The sequence below is a fragment of the Schistosoma haematobium genome, chromosome 3 (assembly GCF_000699445.3).
Source record: "Schistosoma haematobium chromosome 3, whole genome shotgun sequence".
Lineage (NCBI taxonomy): Eukaryota > Metazoa > Platyhelminthes > Trematoda > Strigeidida > Schistosomatidae > Schistosoma > Schistosoma haematobium.
Genome location: NC_067198.1, coordinates 26,573,028 through 26,589,241, shown reverse-complemented (window position 1 = coordinate 26,589,241; position 16,214 = coordinate 26,573,028). Strand labels below are relative to the sequence as shown.

General features: G+C 36.9%; 1 protein-coding gene across 2 annotated transcripts; it reads left to right on the top strand.

The window, feature by feature from the left end:
* The first annotated feature begins 418 nt into the window (after positions 1–418).
* On the top strand, positions 419–15,445 carry UCHL3_1 (Ubiquitin carboxyl-terminal hydrolase isozyme L3). 2 transcript variants are annotated; one of them, XM_051213448.1, is made up of 8 exons: positions 2,620–4,821; positions 4,864–4,961; positions 7,763–7,820; positions 7,852–8,174; positions 11,423–11,502; positions 11,539–11,589; positions 11,635–11,710; positions 13,880–15,445. In XM_051213448.1, exons 4-8 carry the CDS (start codon positions 7,910–7,912, stop codon positions 14,026–14,028), a joined length of 621 nt encoding a protein of 206 aa, XP_051069432.1. In that variant the 5' UTR covers positions 2,620–4,821; positions 4,864–4,961; positions 7,763–7,820; positions 7,852–7,909; the 3' UTR covers positions 14,029–15,445. The 2 variants fall into 2 exon arrangements, with proteins under 2 accessions (XP_051069433.1, XP_051069432.1); XM_051213449.1 differs by lacking the exons at positions 2,620–4,821; positions 4,864–4,961 and adding an exon at positions 419–604 and having other exon boundaries at positions 7,907–8,174; positions 13,880–14,170.
* Positions 15,446–16,214: the final 769 nt, after the last annotated feature.

Genomic DNA, 16,214 nt, shown 5'->3' with positions numbered 1-16,214 from the left:
TGCCAAAGACCTTGAAGATGCGACAGGTATTCGGAGTTTGACAACGCTTTAACCAGTAACACCTAATATGAATCGTATCCACCATGTGAAATCAAAAGACAGAAGCGAGGAGGTTCGAAGATATATCTGATAGGCTATCAATATATCGTGGATCGTCTGATCTAATCTGGCTAGCGATTACAGGGGTTATTGAGGACGGCGTTCTCACTCTTGATCTATTGTGGATGCTTGAACGAGCGCCTTCAGCTAGGTGAGTCCATTAAAACTAATGTGGCCAGCATCCAATGTCTAAAACTTACAGAGTTATTTATTTCAGGGGTTTATTTACCGCTAAAGCCTGCAGAACTATTTACTACGAGTATATATTTTCTGACACACCACGCTGTGTTCATTATTATCCGCTCAATTTCGAAATCCAGTAACTATAAGTTTATATTGGCTAGTCTCCTACTTTCGAAAGTTTTGGATATTGTGTGTGGTTTTTTAAGATATTTCAGAACGTGGCTGAAGTAACAGTGCTTTTGTTCACGGGTTCATAAGCATTCGTAATGATCAGTGGAATAACTTGAAAGTTCAAGGCCGTATTAAAGCACATGCGCGAACGGTAGGTTTGGTCCTAACGTGGTCTTCGTATTTCAAATTGTTTGTGTTCTGACTCAACAGAACTTCCATTTTTGATCCAAATAATCTGTTCTGAGCTTAATATTCGTCAGACTACATTACATTTTAAGTTCTAATCGAGCTAATAATTAACTGTACCCGAGCTGCCAACTTTGTGGAAAATTTGGCCCATTTTGAAGAAATTTTGGGGAAGCCGCTATAGTAAATTTTGGGGAAGTGAGACGAGAAACTCAAAATTTCCCCAGACCTGGGGAAATCCTCAAATTGTACCCAAAGTTTGGGGAAGCTTCCCCAACGTCTGTTGAAATTTCGGGGTAATTTTGGGGAAATCCCCAAAGTGAACTTCAGTTATTGGGAATACAACTGACTACTGAATTTTAGTAAGTAGTAGGCAAAACTGTAGTCTTGCCTAAGCTTATAAACTTCTGTGAATGTCTTATCTTTTGTTGTTACAATTATTACAACTGGTTAACTAGTTATGCTGTAATATTAAGTATCCTTATCAAAATTTAAAACAAATTTATATAGATACTTGTGTTAGTCATTCTCAATCAACCGACAAGGGGGAAATAAAGGCGAACAAAAGGAAAAATGTGTTGAAAAATAATGGGGAATTGCGCCAAAATATTTGCTTTTTCGCCTATTCGAGGGAGACAATTCTCTGTGTTTCAAATGTCGCTGAACTGTCTATTTTTCACCGAAATATGCGTCGAATTGTCTGCTTTTGCTTCAACTTTTAAAACCCTTTTGGCGTAAACCCAAACGTCTCCCATTTTCGCCTTTATTCCCACAACCCACCACAAAAAACTGCGATCGATGTGAAAAATTGTATATGTTTAAAGAAATTTATCGAGAAGAAAAAGCCTACTACTATGCAATATTATGAGTAGTTGGTAGAAGCTAGAGCATCAATCGCTATGTATATCAATTGTAATTGCCAAGTCTTATTGTAATTTGAACAGACCTATAGAAGAAAGAACAGGTGATATATCATCAATAAGGCACGTGTACTTAATTGCAAGTGCACTGAAAATCAAACACTTTTTCAACACTTAGAGAATTTCCCATGAAAGTAAGAAAATAAGCGCATGTTTGAAAATATATTTATTGGAAAATAAGTTGAACATGATAAATATTCCACGGAACACTCCTTTTCGTCACGCCTGTCCGGCTATTGAGAATCAAAATAGTCTTGTGAATTCTGAAGTGTAAAGAACAAAAAAGTCACAACAATATCTGATTGACATGCTTTGGCACAACTAGCTACTTGAAGCTTCACTTATGGTTATGTTCCTTAACATTGGACTGTACCTATAGAGCAGTAGAGAAATCATCACAATTAGTACATACGTGTCCTTGTTTCCGTCGATTACGCTTTTGTATTTTTTCTCTCACGTCGTGAAAACAACCTTACGTCGCGATATCGTGCAGTTTGGGAAGGTCTTTTTCTTTGAAAGATGATGACAAAAATCGATTGATTAACGCACCTGAAGTTAAAATAATAATTATAAGTTACTTCGTATTCAGCCGTAAAACCTGCACTTCTCAAGTGCTCGTTTTGACGAAGTGCCAAGTAGCGTGAAATCACTGGCAACTTCAGGTGTCATGAGGTTCGACAAAACATGTCACATTGAGGTTTTAGGATCATCATCCATTAACCTCGTCAACATGGCCATCTGTAATACGAACAAATTATAAAATTAATGTTGTTGACTTACAAATCTGTCCTTTATTTCTTTCTGCCGCAAACAAGCGTCCAACATCTCCAGTTCCTCTTCAGATGACGAAGGGAACTGTTGACTTGATAGTCCGCGATCGAATTGTCGCGGATGTTCGCAGTCACTGGACTTCGACAGTAGCAGCTTCATATTTGCACTTAAGTCAGAAATACCTGACGATATGTTCTGTAGCACTGTATGCAATTTATCAAATCTGAAAAACTTCACTTGATCGTACAGGTAACCTACTCGACCACTAACGCACTACCTACATGCCTAGGTTCTAACGTTGATGGTGATGTATCTAATTGTGTCGAACTACTTAATTAACATCTAAAAAGTAAAGAAACCTACTTGGTGGTCGGCGAGGTTACATTGTCTAACAACCGAAATTTGGGATATTGTACGTGGCTATTTACAGCCTGCATCTCGGCCACATCTATGTCAACGGAATTGTTAAGAAACCCTTCTTTCCGCTTCAATGCACCTCTACGAAATGTTAGTAAGATTATTGTACTGACCTCCTTGGCTTCTCATTGTTCAGTGACAAGGTGTTTTCATCCGTTGAACTATTTATACGGTAAGCATCCAGTTTTTTAAAAGGAAACTAGCATGTCCTTTGAAGACTGGAGACTATCTATAGTAAATGATAGTTTCTATGTTTGTTACTCACCTCATTCGTGAATGACGTTACATTCCAGAAATGACCAATTGTCATCTGGTTGGTCACAGTTTTTTAGGTGGATATCGACAAACTCTGTTGCATAGAGACAAAGTTCTTTGTCAACAATCCACAGCTTGGCTGCTATCATAAGTTGTTTCTTGCTTGGTACGTCTACAATGACTTATTGTTTGTTAGTTGGCTAAATATTACATAAGAGGTAATGAAATGGTTTATGGTCATGACTTCAGCACAAATGAAAGAAAATACATTCACATAAAAGTATGTAACAATAGAACAATAACTAAATAATGGATACAGATAATGGCAACACATTTGCGGTCAATATCCCTAACTGATACCCATATGTGTTCATGACTAGCTACTAAGTACATAAATATTCCTGTATTACTAGAAGGGATGGGATCTTCGAAGTAATTGCGTGGGTCTGTGAAAGGCCTAAATTTCACTAGTCCATTCTCCCCTATATTAGTAACTAAACCAGGCTTTCCATGTACTACTACTACTACTACTACTACTACTACTACTACTACTACTACTACTACTACTACTACTACTACTACTACTACTACTACTACTACTACTACTACTACTACTACTACATTATCTGGCTTAAATGAAGTTATTCTACTATTCTTACACATAATGACTTGTTTATGTGAGTCCTCCTTATCGGTTATTGGGGTAGTATTGGTCGAAGTGCTCACTTGAAGCCTATCCCAGAAATACATTTTCTCTGCATAACGCTGAGCTGCTTGCTTTGCAACGACATACCCACTTTGCACTGAATTCTAAATTTGTCTCATATAAGACACGAATGGCAATTCTGAAAAACTATCTAAAGGTCCATGTGCACGAACATTATCAGGAAGGTGCTGTAACAAATGCACATTATAAATTAAGTTTTCAGACCCATAAAACCATTCATATTCTTTAAGAAAACTCCCTTAATCCATTCTGACATTCTACAACGCTATTATGTAATTTAGGATGTGCAAGCAAATAAACCGGTAACGCTAAACGCTTGAAATTAAGATACAAAGGTTTCGGCAAAGTTTTTTGCAGAATTACGGGGCCTAAATATAAAAGAAACAACCTACACTCCGAAGCTTTCCATACGGATACGAAGTCTAGTTTACGGCATCTATTCTGAAAGTCGGAGGGAGTACTTGCCACGCAACTAAATATTAAATTATTTATATCCCTAATTACACATGAGTTCATGTTTAATAGTCTTTTGTGTGCAAATTCTATCCATAGATTGGCTGATTTTTTGTGACACCTAAGTACACCATGTGCATGGGATCTAATGAGAAAGTTGAGATTATATTAATTGGAAGCGTTTCTAAAATGGAATGGCCTTGACGGTGAATAGATTGGGTCTGACGACAAAAGCTATCGTCAGTTCGTAACATATATCCGCCATTTGGAGAAGCCATCTTCCCGTCAAGCCGTCTACCAACTACAATACACCTGTCGCAACCTGCCTTTCCACTGTGATTAACCGTGTATCTAACATCAGAACGAGCAGGTGCATCACATATTACAGCAGACAACTTAACAGCTATGTATTTATTGAACTTAACACTAAGCAGACCCACGTCAGTCATTTCTTTTATTTCAGAAATGGTGTCCGCAGAAATTTCGTTGAATTCTGCTGGCTTAGTATTCCCTCCGTAGATTCCTATCATGAACACGTCACTATACCTTGAGGCAACGATCCGTCCTAATACAGGCCATAAATGTTGACTAGAGCTCCTTGAGATAGAAAGTCAATCTATATCAATATACAATTCTAAAGTATCGAAATCACAAATACAACCAAAGTTCAACATATTTTAGCAGACTGTTTTTCAATCCGATATCGTAGTAAACCCCACTGCTGATGAACTTTGGTTGGACACTTGTGCACGTTTTCAGAACACTTCTAATGCAGCCCGGTAAGTCCGGAACAAAATCTCGGAAATCATTCAGAATCCGATTAGCATCTCTGGTGCTCAGACAGGTTTTTGTCATTAAATTCATCAATATCTTAATGATATGCTCTTTACGATTTACAAACTTCTGAGAGCACAAATTAACATCATGATATCCTATAACAAATATGTTAACGTATTAATTTCATACACGAACCATTACCATCCAGAAGCCTTTCACTGCTGCAGTTTGTGGATGGTGTTATAGTTGAAGGAATCTGATTACAATTATTATCTTTGTTGACTACTATCAATTCAACATAAACCACTGTTAAAGTCAGTTATCTTTGATCGTGCTTTCATTAGCAAACTTACCAAACCAAAACAAGTTTTGTTTTATCATGAAAGCTGTTCCCCTTTCCTCGCCTTTATTTCCCTTTTATTGGTTGATCGGGATGGAGTGAAATGCGAACAGTTTTCATGATAAAACATAAGTTGAGTCAATTTTCCAATTTTAGATCGAGGCTGAAAAGTTGGTCGTCTTCATTTCTGCCCTTTATATATTAGAACGAGCCTGTTCAACTGCTTGATAGACAGTAGAAGCCGTGGACGTGAATAAAATGACTATATGATCTCTCCTCCCTGTAGGTGATAAGAACATTATTTGACTAGCCTCATCAATTTGTGTGAAGACTAATTCTAAGACAGACGAGGAGTTTGTTGGATCATATGTGGTGGGATCTTTAATGTGCTGGAATAAATCTAGGGCGATTGCTGTCCCTAACAATTTGCAATAGAACTATGTTTTTGATGACTTTCTTTTAGGTTTCCCCACTTTATAGAGGGTACATTAAAGTTATCTACTGTAAAGCTTTTAAACCTGTTTGATCAGGATTTAAGTTTATTTAGGAAGAAGTCATCCACTACATATTCTGAACTGCGATGTATTAGAACTAATTCAATGTCTTGCCCTTTGCAGTTCAGCCGGCGGCACGCCAGTTCACATGTCTCTGAGTCGTGTACCATCGTCTCGACATCTTGTATGGTTAAGGTGCTTTTCATATGCACGATAACCCCACCACCCTTACGGTCCTACAATGTAAGAAACCAAGCAATCGAATCTCGCTATCATACACTTCTGACGGTAACCACGTTTCTGAGCTCCGCCATTTTATTTAGTAGGCTGCCAGCATTAGTATAACAAACTTTTAATTATGTGAAATACTTTCCTTCACCACCCAGAGTGGTTCGGGCATCGTTTTGCTCCGAACTTTTACATTGTGAAAACCTTTAAGTACAAGGTATTTTCATCGTTCCGTCGGTGCTCATTTATTTCTGCCTCTGCCCGATCGTCTCTGCATACGTTCAAACAAACTGAGATCAAAACGGGCGCATGCTCCTTATTCGGTCTGTTTGCGTAAATTTTCAAATATAAAGGTTTTTCTTCCGTGAAAACAAAAGTAAATCTTGATACGCGACCTGCCTATGTACTTTCGGAATTCACTTTTTGTCTCATTTTCTAGTTTCTGAATGCTAACTCCTACTACTGTTTCCAGGAGTAGCTTGGTTATTAAGGACCTAGTATGACTCAAGTCATGTTCGATCTTTTCTTTTCCAGAAGAATGATCTCTTGGCTTTGTCTGGCTAGTCAAACAGAATTATTACCCACCGCTTAATTTTCCAGTCGAGCATATAGATCTACGCCTGGTTTTAGAGTTGCATTATAATATTGGGATTCAATATAGGAGCTACTAGACTGATTTTTATTATTGTTTATTTGAACACATAAATATTGGTACAAGAGGGCACCAAATATATATGCGCCACACAAAACAATGAGAAGAGAAACAAGAAAGGAAAAAAGAACAATAAAGACCACAAATTAGTGTGAGATAATGTATTAATAATAATAATAATAATAATAATAATAATAATAATAATAATAATAATAATAATAATAATAATAATGGGGGAAACGAAAAGGTACAACCAGAAGAAATCGTTCAGTTAAGGAAGAAACAACCATTTTTTAATGAAGAAAGTAAAAGAAGGTTACAGCGGGATCGCCACTGGCTTCTATTCTGAGCCATATCTGATAACGTCTCTAGCCACTGTGTAGCACCATCTCTAGGACCCCAACCAGGGAGTCATGAAGGACCAACAAAAGCCAGCCCTTTGCAGCTTTCTTTCATACCACGACACCATGTCATACACTAATCACCTGTCCGCTTTTTTTTCAACCAGTCTCAGCGTCGACAAATAATGCACGACGTGGAATTCTCTGGGAGGACATTCGTAGAACATGTCCAAGCCACCGAAGTCGATGTTTCAAGATGATGACACCAATTGGATTATCTTCTCTTCGCCCAAATACACGATACCGAACCTCTGCATTACTAACATGGTGTTCCCACTGGATGTCAGCAATCTTTCGGAGACAACGATGATCAAACACAGAGAGCCGTCTAACATCCTCAACTCAGAGAGGCCAGATTTCACAAGTATAGGGCAGAACTGCTCTCACCGACGCGTTGTAGATCCGACCTTTCACAGCCAGACTAACATCACGACGGCGCCAAAGATGGCCCAGATTGGCCTAAGCCGCTCTGGCTTTCACTATACGTGCATTGATATCATCACTCATGCCACCACCAGCTACCTAGATTGATACATAGTATCAGTCCGTATAATTCATTAACTGGTAAACTGAGGAATGAGTTGTAGACTCTTTTAAGTTCTTGTAGACTGTTATAATGTATGCTTGTAGATGTCACTTGCTGTAGCTTCATAATGTGCCTTCAAATGACTTTTTTAATTCATTTTAGAGTTTAAAGTAAATAAACAGTCATTATGAGGTGGATCCCTCTAGAAGCTAATCCTCAGGTATTTTTGCTATTATCTGATAATTCTTTAGGTCCTGAATGAAGTACACACTATTTTAAAGATACATTAAATTTCTAACGTTATAGTATATGAGTAAACTTGGAGTTGTCGAAGAGTCATGGAAGTTTATAGACATTTTTAGTTTGGATGATGATATGCTTGCATTTGTACCAGAACCCGTGATAAGCCTATTATTTTTATATCCTCTTGAAACTTCCATTGAAAATGCTTCATTAGGTGTTAAGGATAACTCATCCAATGTTGTTTTGATCAAACAAACGGTCGGTAATGCTTGTGGAACTATAGCTATATTACATGCCATAGTAAATAATAAACAACATTTAAGCATCAAAGGTAAGTCATGACTTTTTTTCGTTCGAAGTGTTTGAGATTTATCATACATTCTGGAGGTGTCAATAAAACTTATAGTTCAAAACCAAATCTCATCTATGAATATGCTAGACCTTTGTAGGCAGAACTGATTTCTGAAAATGGACGTACATAACACCATGAAATACTTTAGTAAATTTTTGATGAACTTTTGTTCTCTGAGCTAAATGGTTTATTCGTGGGGCTTTCATCGTTCTTCTGAATAATATCAGCACACACTTCAGGTAGAAGTGAAGTGTTCGAATCCGAACATAGTGGCCAATATGTAGGTTGCATCACTCACCGATCAATTCTATATTCTGATACAACTTTTAATTAAGATTGTTCAATATTCACTACATTATCAGCAAGGTAGGTTTTCAAATGATGGTCAGTCAGTCAGTAACAACGTAGAACTTCGTACGTACGTACATCAGTTCGAGTTGCCACACCACATTAGCACACAGATGTAGTGGTCGATTCAAATCCCGTAGTAGTAGAGGTAATAAGAGTATAAGCAGTAATCGGGAAGATTAGTGTTTGGAGATGTTACTTAAAGAGTATAATACAGTGGAATAAATTTGAGAGGAGAAAAAAGGAAAAAAAAGAGACAAGGAGGAATAAGGAGATCAAAATTTGGGAGAACACAAAGAGTGTATGCACCTGCGCCATTACAAACGATTTTGAGCCATGTCATTCAGGGTCTCTAACCATCGGTTGCTATCATCTCGCGGTCCCCAACCAGGTAGTCTACACCTACCAACATGGCTCAGTCCACTTGTCAGTGACTTCATGAACTTGTGCCATGTTTTGGTCTGGCCACCCCTAGCTTTCTTCCAACCTACTCCTATACCACTGAACATCGCACGTCGAGACAGTCGGTCGTTGGGCATACGTAACACGTGTCCCAGCCATCTCAACTGATGAAGTTTCACTACGTCATCAATTGATTTGCCATCCTTACCTAGTACTAGTTTCCTAACAACTGCATTACTTACTCGATAGTCCCAGGATATACGAGCAATATTTCGAAGACACCTATAGTCAAATACTAGTAACCTACGAATATTCTATACTCTTACCAACCATGTTTCACTGCCATAAAGTAGGACGGAACAAACTGCTGCACAGTAAACCCGTCCTTTGGTTGGTGGAGGGATATCTCGCGTACACCATAAATGACGCAAGTTGGCAAAAACTAGTCGAGCCTTCTGTATCCGTGCTGAGATTTCGTCACACACCAGACCACAAGGGCTGATGAGACTTCCAAGATAAGTGGAGCGATCGACACGCTCAATTACTTCACTCCCTACCATTAGTTCGGGTGTCGATGCAACCCAATCCTGAAGCAACATTTTGCATTTCAAGGGAGAGAATCGCATCCCGAACATGCTTGCATTGTTGCTTAGAGTGGTCAGAAGACTCTGCATTTTGTCAGCGTCTTCACCAAATAAAACTATGTCATCAGCATATTCTAAGTCAACAAGTGAACCTCCCGGTAGAAGTTCAACCCCTGGAAATTTAGATGAGGAGAGTGTTATCTCTAAAAGTACGTCGACGACAAAGTTGAAGAAGAATGGAGAGGGTGGACAGCCCTGACGAACACCACATTGGGTAATCAATTCTGATGACAGTTCGTCATAAGTTATAACTCGACCAGTTGTGTTCGAGTAGAGAACTTTTATAAGGTTAATGTACTTCTTTGGTACTCCTTTCAGTGACAAACATTGCCACAGAACCTCACGATCAACAGAGTCGAATGCCGTCTTAAGGTCGAGAAATACTACCATTGTGGGGCGTCTGAATGTGTGTCTGTGTTCTAGAACCTGACGTAGTGTGAATATCTGATCTATACAACCACGTCTAGGTCGAAAACCAGCCTGGTTTTCTCTAATCTGCTCTTCACGAGCTTTAATTAGGCGTCGAAGTATTATTGAAGCTAATATTTTAGACACTATATTAGTCAAACTGATTCCTCTGTGATTGTCACAAGAGGACTTTTGTCCTTTCTTATAGGCTGGCATAAATCGAGTCGGTTCTTTATTTTGGCATGGTGAGGTCAAATGAATGGCGCTACTCGGATTCTGTATGCGCGTTTCGGAGACGCAGCACACATCGATGGCGCGAGATTCTAAATTCCTAGCTAAGGAAGCCTGTTGTCCTATTTGGCAAAGTGTTCGGACGTTAAAAGCTCCTACGTGTAGTTTAGAGCGTGGTTTCAGGAGACCAGGAATAGCGTTCCGCGTACTCGAATCGTTTGCCCTAGCGGTGCGAGGTGATAAAGGGACATGGGGAGGGTTAGTCATGGAGATAAGAGAGGTATTAGGTGTAGGAAGGATTTGAATGTGACCAACTTGGTCTCGTGTGCTGTTACGGGTATGAGGGCTGATGTCACTTCCCGGCTGCCCACATCGTGGAAGGGTATTTCTTGAGGAACCTGAAAAGGAAATTGGATTAGTGTTGGTCTTAAAGACCTGGGAACGTGACCGCGGAGCCCAAGGGACAACTGCTTGAGGCCGGTCGCGCACGGCCTTTTCGTCGAAGGTTTTTAATGTGTTAGCTCCGTTCTTCAAAGGGCCTTACCGCCGGAGACGGAAATCCGTGAGGTAAGGTGAGGTGTGACATTTTTAGGGTCGACCTTTTCTAACCCCACCCCTCCTTGTGGGAAGGCAGCATCGCTACAGATGTTGGTTGTCTGAGGGAAACACCTTACTGCTGTCACACCTCTCTACAGTCAGCAGTACGACTTCGCCCTCAGACATTGAGTTGCTGCTTTTAGTCTAACCGTTCTCCAATCGACCTGCCTGGCATGGTAGAACCTACAGGAACATATGTTCCAGCCAATATAGCTCGGTTGGGTCATCACGATAGGCAAGCCCGACCACCGCGTCAAGGTAGCAGCTTCGGTCGGGTCAAATGATGGTACTAAATGCTTTACTGTTTTTGGCACGTGAGAGTTAGAAAATGCTATCAGACAAAATGTGTCATACAACAGGTTTCTCAGTCCATTTTGCAAAACTCATATTGTGTACTTTCTACTTTTAACCATCTTATCCGGAGTTTAAATTTTTGATGTTATTTTACCGCATTTTCCACTTCATGTTTTCTTTGTATGTCATCAAGAAATGTAATTAGAATTAAGCTTTGGATAATTGGTTAATAACAAGCCATTTATTTCACATAAATGATAGTAATAGTAGATTTTAACTACGCTCTCTAATATAATATTCCAGATGGTTCCTTTTTGAGCAATATTTTAAAGGAATTCGAAAATAAGACACCTGCTGAACGTGGAGTTATCGTGGAGAGTAAAGTAATTGGATTCATCTTGATTTATTTTCTCTACTAGAAAGAAATCTCCGCGTTGCATGAGAAGTCAGCACTAGAAGGTCAAACAGAAGTTTGTTCATTTATTTGAATTTTATATTTTGCAATCTTTATTTAGGCACCAAACGCTGAGTCAAAAACTAATTTGCACTTTGTATGTTTTGTTGAGCATGACGGATCTCTATATGAACTTGGTATGTTATGCCTATCGTAAACCTCGGAAATGTAATACTCACTGTATTTTAATATTTAGTTGTGATTGATTTAGAAGTAATGAGTAACAAATGTAGTCGATAGATTAAAACATAAAATGAAGTATGGGAACTTAGGTTTAAATTTACCTCAAATGTTATTATATGAAGTGGGATTCAAGGTAATCATAATATTCTAGAAATATCACTTCTTATAGATCACTCAGTCTTAATCTTAGAAACTTTTGTAATTATCATAATAAATCTAAAACTATGACTCACTGATGTATACATTTGATTTTTAATCATTGAGCCATACGTTCACATATTATCTCACCTTTTACTTCACTGAGTGGTGTTTTGAGTTCTTATACAAAAATGTGGTTCTACGATTACGGAAATTTGTGTTTTTTCTTATTAAGTTGCTTGCAGGAATTTGCTGAATTGCTTTCTGAATAATCATTCTTTTTTATATGTTTGTTTGTGATAACTTATACGATCCTCACGAATTATGTTAAACAGGTAGGCCATGATTGGTTGGAAAGTTAGTGACCTACAAACTGATCTCCAATTGACTATAATATTTATCATATTATCTTTTACATAAGCACGTCATTTTGTTACATAATAAATCCATCCTTTTGCCAGTGGTCTTGTTTATGATTTACAATCATCCGTGGGTTTACGTCAGTAATTTGGTCTCCTGAGAAGCCATCATTCAGCCGCATCGAATCATTGAATGTAATCGGTCGGTCAGTATTTTGATTATTGATTCTAAAAATGGAAAATTCGTTCATCAAACTGTAGATCTCTAATCCATAAAAATAGTATCAACGTGGTTATTCATACAATAAAGTATTGACAGAAATAAATCTACTTAACTATTTTAAAATAGCTATCACCTTAACTTCCTTGGAAATAAAGAAGCTTATTCGTTTCCACCAAATTTAAAATAAGTTCTGACCATCATAAGTATTGTACTCTAAGTTTAGAGGTCAATCTTCAGTTTTACTGCGAATTTACCACAATCTAAAAATTGACTCATCCAGGAGATGTAGGTTTGACAGTAGAAAAGATTTTATTACTGGAAGCACTCAATGTTCACTTCTGAGCACTCATTTTGAATCATGATAATTGCTGTGGAATAATAGTTCGCTGTATAAAGCATTGAATTTTCAGCCATTGGGTTGAACCTAAGAATTTTTAGTTTTGACTAGTCGCGCACTATTTTTGGTTCTCACACAACATAGCTCACCAAGGAGCAAATTAATCTACATGACTGCTGAGTCGTATAAATGATGAATAACCAATTTTAACTGAATAATTATTAGTTTTTCTCATTTGCTCTTTTTCCGTAATATGAGACTATGATATCATTTTTCTGGTTTCTTGGTTTTTGAGGATTTTACTTTCTTTATGATCAGTCACCATTAAAATAATGTAGTTTACGATCACAAATCTGTTCAATATGTTTACATAAAGTTATATTAGTCAGGATCGAATAAAAGTTTCTAGTTATGATTCTGATGTTTTGTCACATTTATTCAAAATTCATTATCACATTAGATGATAAAACATTTTTACTACATGTGTACAGATTTTATTTTCACAAAAAGCGGTTTCCGGATTGTCATGTAACGTCATTGGAGTTGGAAAATATATTCTCATAGATTGAGATAAACCATACTGCTGTCATTTCATCAAATTTTTAGTGTGAAAAAGAACTGGGCCAGAATAAAGCCCATCACGTTAAACTTATTTTTTATGACTGAATCATATTTTGTGGAACAAGCAATACTTCTGTGTGATTTGTCAGTCAGGATCAGATCTAATTATTTTAGTTCCATAACCCAGATGACTTTGCTGGAATGCCTAAGGTCTATAATAACAATCCCAACAAATTTATATCAATATTTTCTCTAAACACTTCTCCAGTGGCGATTAAATTTGTAAACAGATGTTGTCCCATATGAAATTATTATTCATGAAGTGATTATAATCAAATGGAAGTTTAAGGTAATTGAAGTGCAGTCGTACATTCGAATTTAATCGTCAAAGAATTCCTCTGTATATGGTTAGTATAATCGCTTGTCATTTACCATACTTTTAACTCCAATAATATACTCTTTTGTTTCTTATCAGATTTGAAATTATTTTAATATTTTATTCTAGATGGTCGAAAAAATGCACCCGTTCTCCATGGATCGATAACAACAGCTGGTTTTCTGAAAGATGCATGCAATGTAGTCAAAAAGTTCATCACTTGTTTACCTGGAAGTGTAGAATTCAGTTTGATGGGATTATGTTCCGATAATAACTGACTACAATAATGAATTTTTCTGTGTTTTTTGCACTATATCTCCGTTTCAACTACTTGTAACACATCACTTAACTGCATTTTCTGGTATACATTGCTATTTGATTTTTGTACGATTTCTATAATTAAAAAACAAATCAGTCATACATTATTAATGTTTCTTATACAACTGTTCAATGAAATGTTTTGTGTAATTGAAATAATGAAACAAAAAACAATGAAGTATGATAGTAGAATTACGTAAATTCCATTAGTTGTAAACTTAAGGCATAAGTTTAACAAAATACAAATAAAAATAACCATAAATGGAGATGGGATACGTGTCCGTGAATTTCTAAAGCGCCCGTTTTTGTCCTATTTGTATGCATTATCAGGCATTTTCCTCTCACTTAATGTGTTAATGCTAGATGCAGGAGTATAATTTTCACTAAGAATTTCAGGTTCCAACTTTCACTTTGTTTACTTTTTTCATCCGATAATTTGGGCTACGATAGAGTGACATAGCTTCAGAGGATTGAAATGAAATCCGCTGTAAGAATTATGGCTGCATGTGCAACACATACATGAAATGAACAAGAACACACTAGATATCGTACTTTTATAGAACAAGAAGTGGATACCCGACGTCCAATGTACGTTGGTGAATACTGAATGTCTCCCTTGTGGGATTGGGAAACCCTGAATTCCAACTAGTTGTGCACATGTAATCATGAGTGGACAAATAAACTTATCACTGATTTCAATCGAACTGCTTCTGACATTGGGACAACTTTGTGGATTCGATCTTGAAATCAAAGGCTTGGGGTGATCCTAAGGAAACCACCTGTTCTGGTTTAGGCGTCCAGAGTCTATCACTTACCACAAAAATAATGATAGCGAAGGGGAAAGTGAACTGCTCGTTGTTGACCCAGACACTGGTCTGCCTTTTCTTAATCGTTAGCTCAGTAAAAATCCAATAATCGAAATCCTGGTTTACTCTTCTAGTTCCAGATGCTATTCCAGCTATTGTCGTATTACTTTCCTTAACCAGTGAGATGTCTAGGCTAGTATGAATAACTTTGATCACAAAATAATCCTGGTCTTCATTGTTTCACCAATGTGGATGTATGCGTTTCTTCTAGCCCAGTCTTCAGTCCAATAATAGAACTTAGTAAAGTAACTTATGTAAACTAATTCATACAGTAATATACATTAATTTTCTGATCACTCATCAGCACGAGTAGGAAATTTCAATATAGGCATAAATACGCAAAAAGTAGAAGTGATGGGAGGTAAATTATGAATGGCCAATTAACTGAAATTAAGGAATGGTAAAAAAGTACAGTAATGATTTATGGGTCCACTGGAAGCTTACACTAAAGAGAATATAATAATATAGTGATACATTTATCGGTTTGGGCACCCGGGCAGTATCACAGCCCTCACACATATCGAATCAGATTTGTGTGGCGCATATGTATTTGGTGCCTCCTTGTACCAATATCTATGTGTTAAAATAAATAAATAATAATCATACAATAAAAATATCGATAATATAAATCTGTAAATTAGTCCAATAAGTTACACTTGTACCGATACTCGGCCCACCATAACAGCATTCTTTCTTGATGCAACAAAATCTTTATTTCTTGAATAAATAAATCGAAACACTTTATATTAAAAGTCAATAAATCATAACCATAAATTGTATACTACAGAAGACTCATCAATAATGTCAAGTGACAAATTTCTTAACAAATAGAAATTTAAGTAAAATACATACTCAAATATATATAGATTATGAAAGGAATTTTCTTCACAAACTGACATCATTTAGAGAAACGATAGATATCAAAGATCACTAAACAACTACTTCTTAGCTGTTTAGTACACCTTAACAATATAGAGTTAAATCTTCACCTAGAATTGAGCGCTACATTCTGTAGTATCTCTATATACATAAAATTACTCAATCATTGAATTTCAATCAAATGGTTATTACTGATACAAAATTATTCATATCCTTGTCCTTAAAGATTTTATAGTTTCTTTTCAATTATTAAATCCTATCAGTTTTGAATGAGACTTTTGTAATTTATTTACTCATTTAAGTATTTGTTTTCAGATTAAATTAATGTTGAATAAACTTTCACGTGATGCCTCATATAAATATTGTAGTAGTTCAATCCATTGTTCTATTTTTTGTTTGTT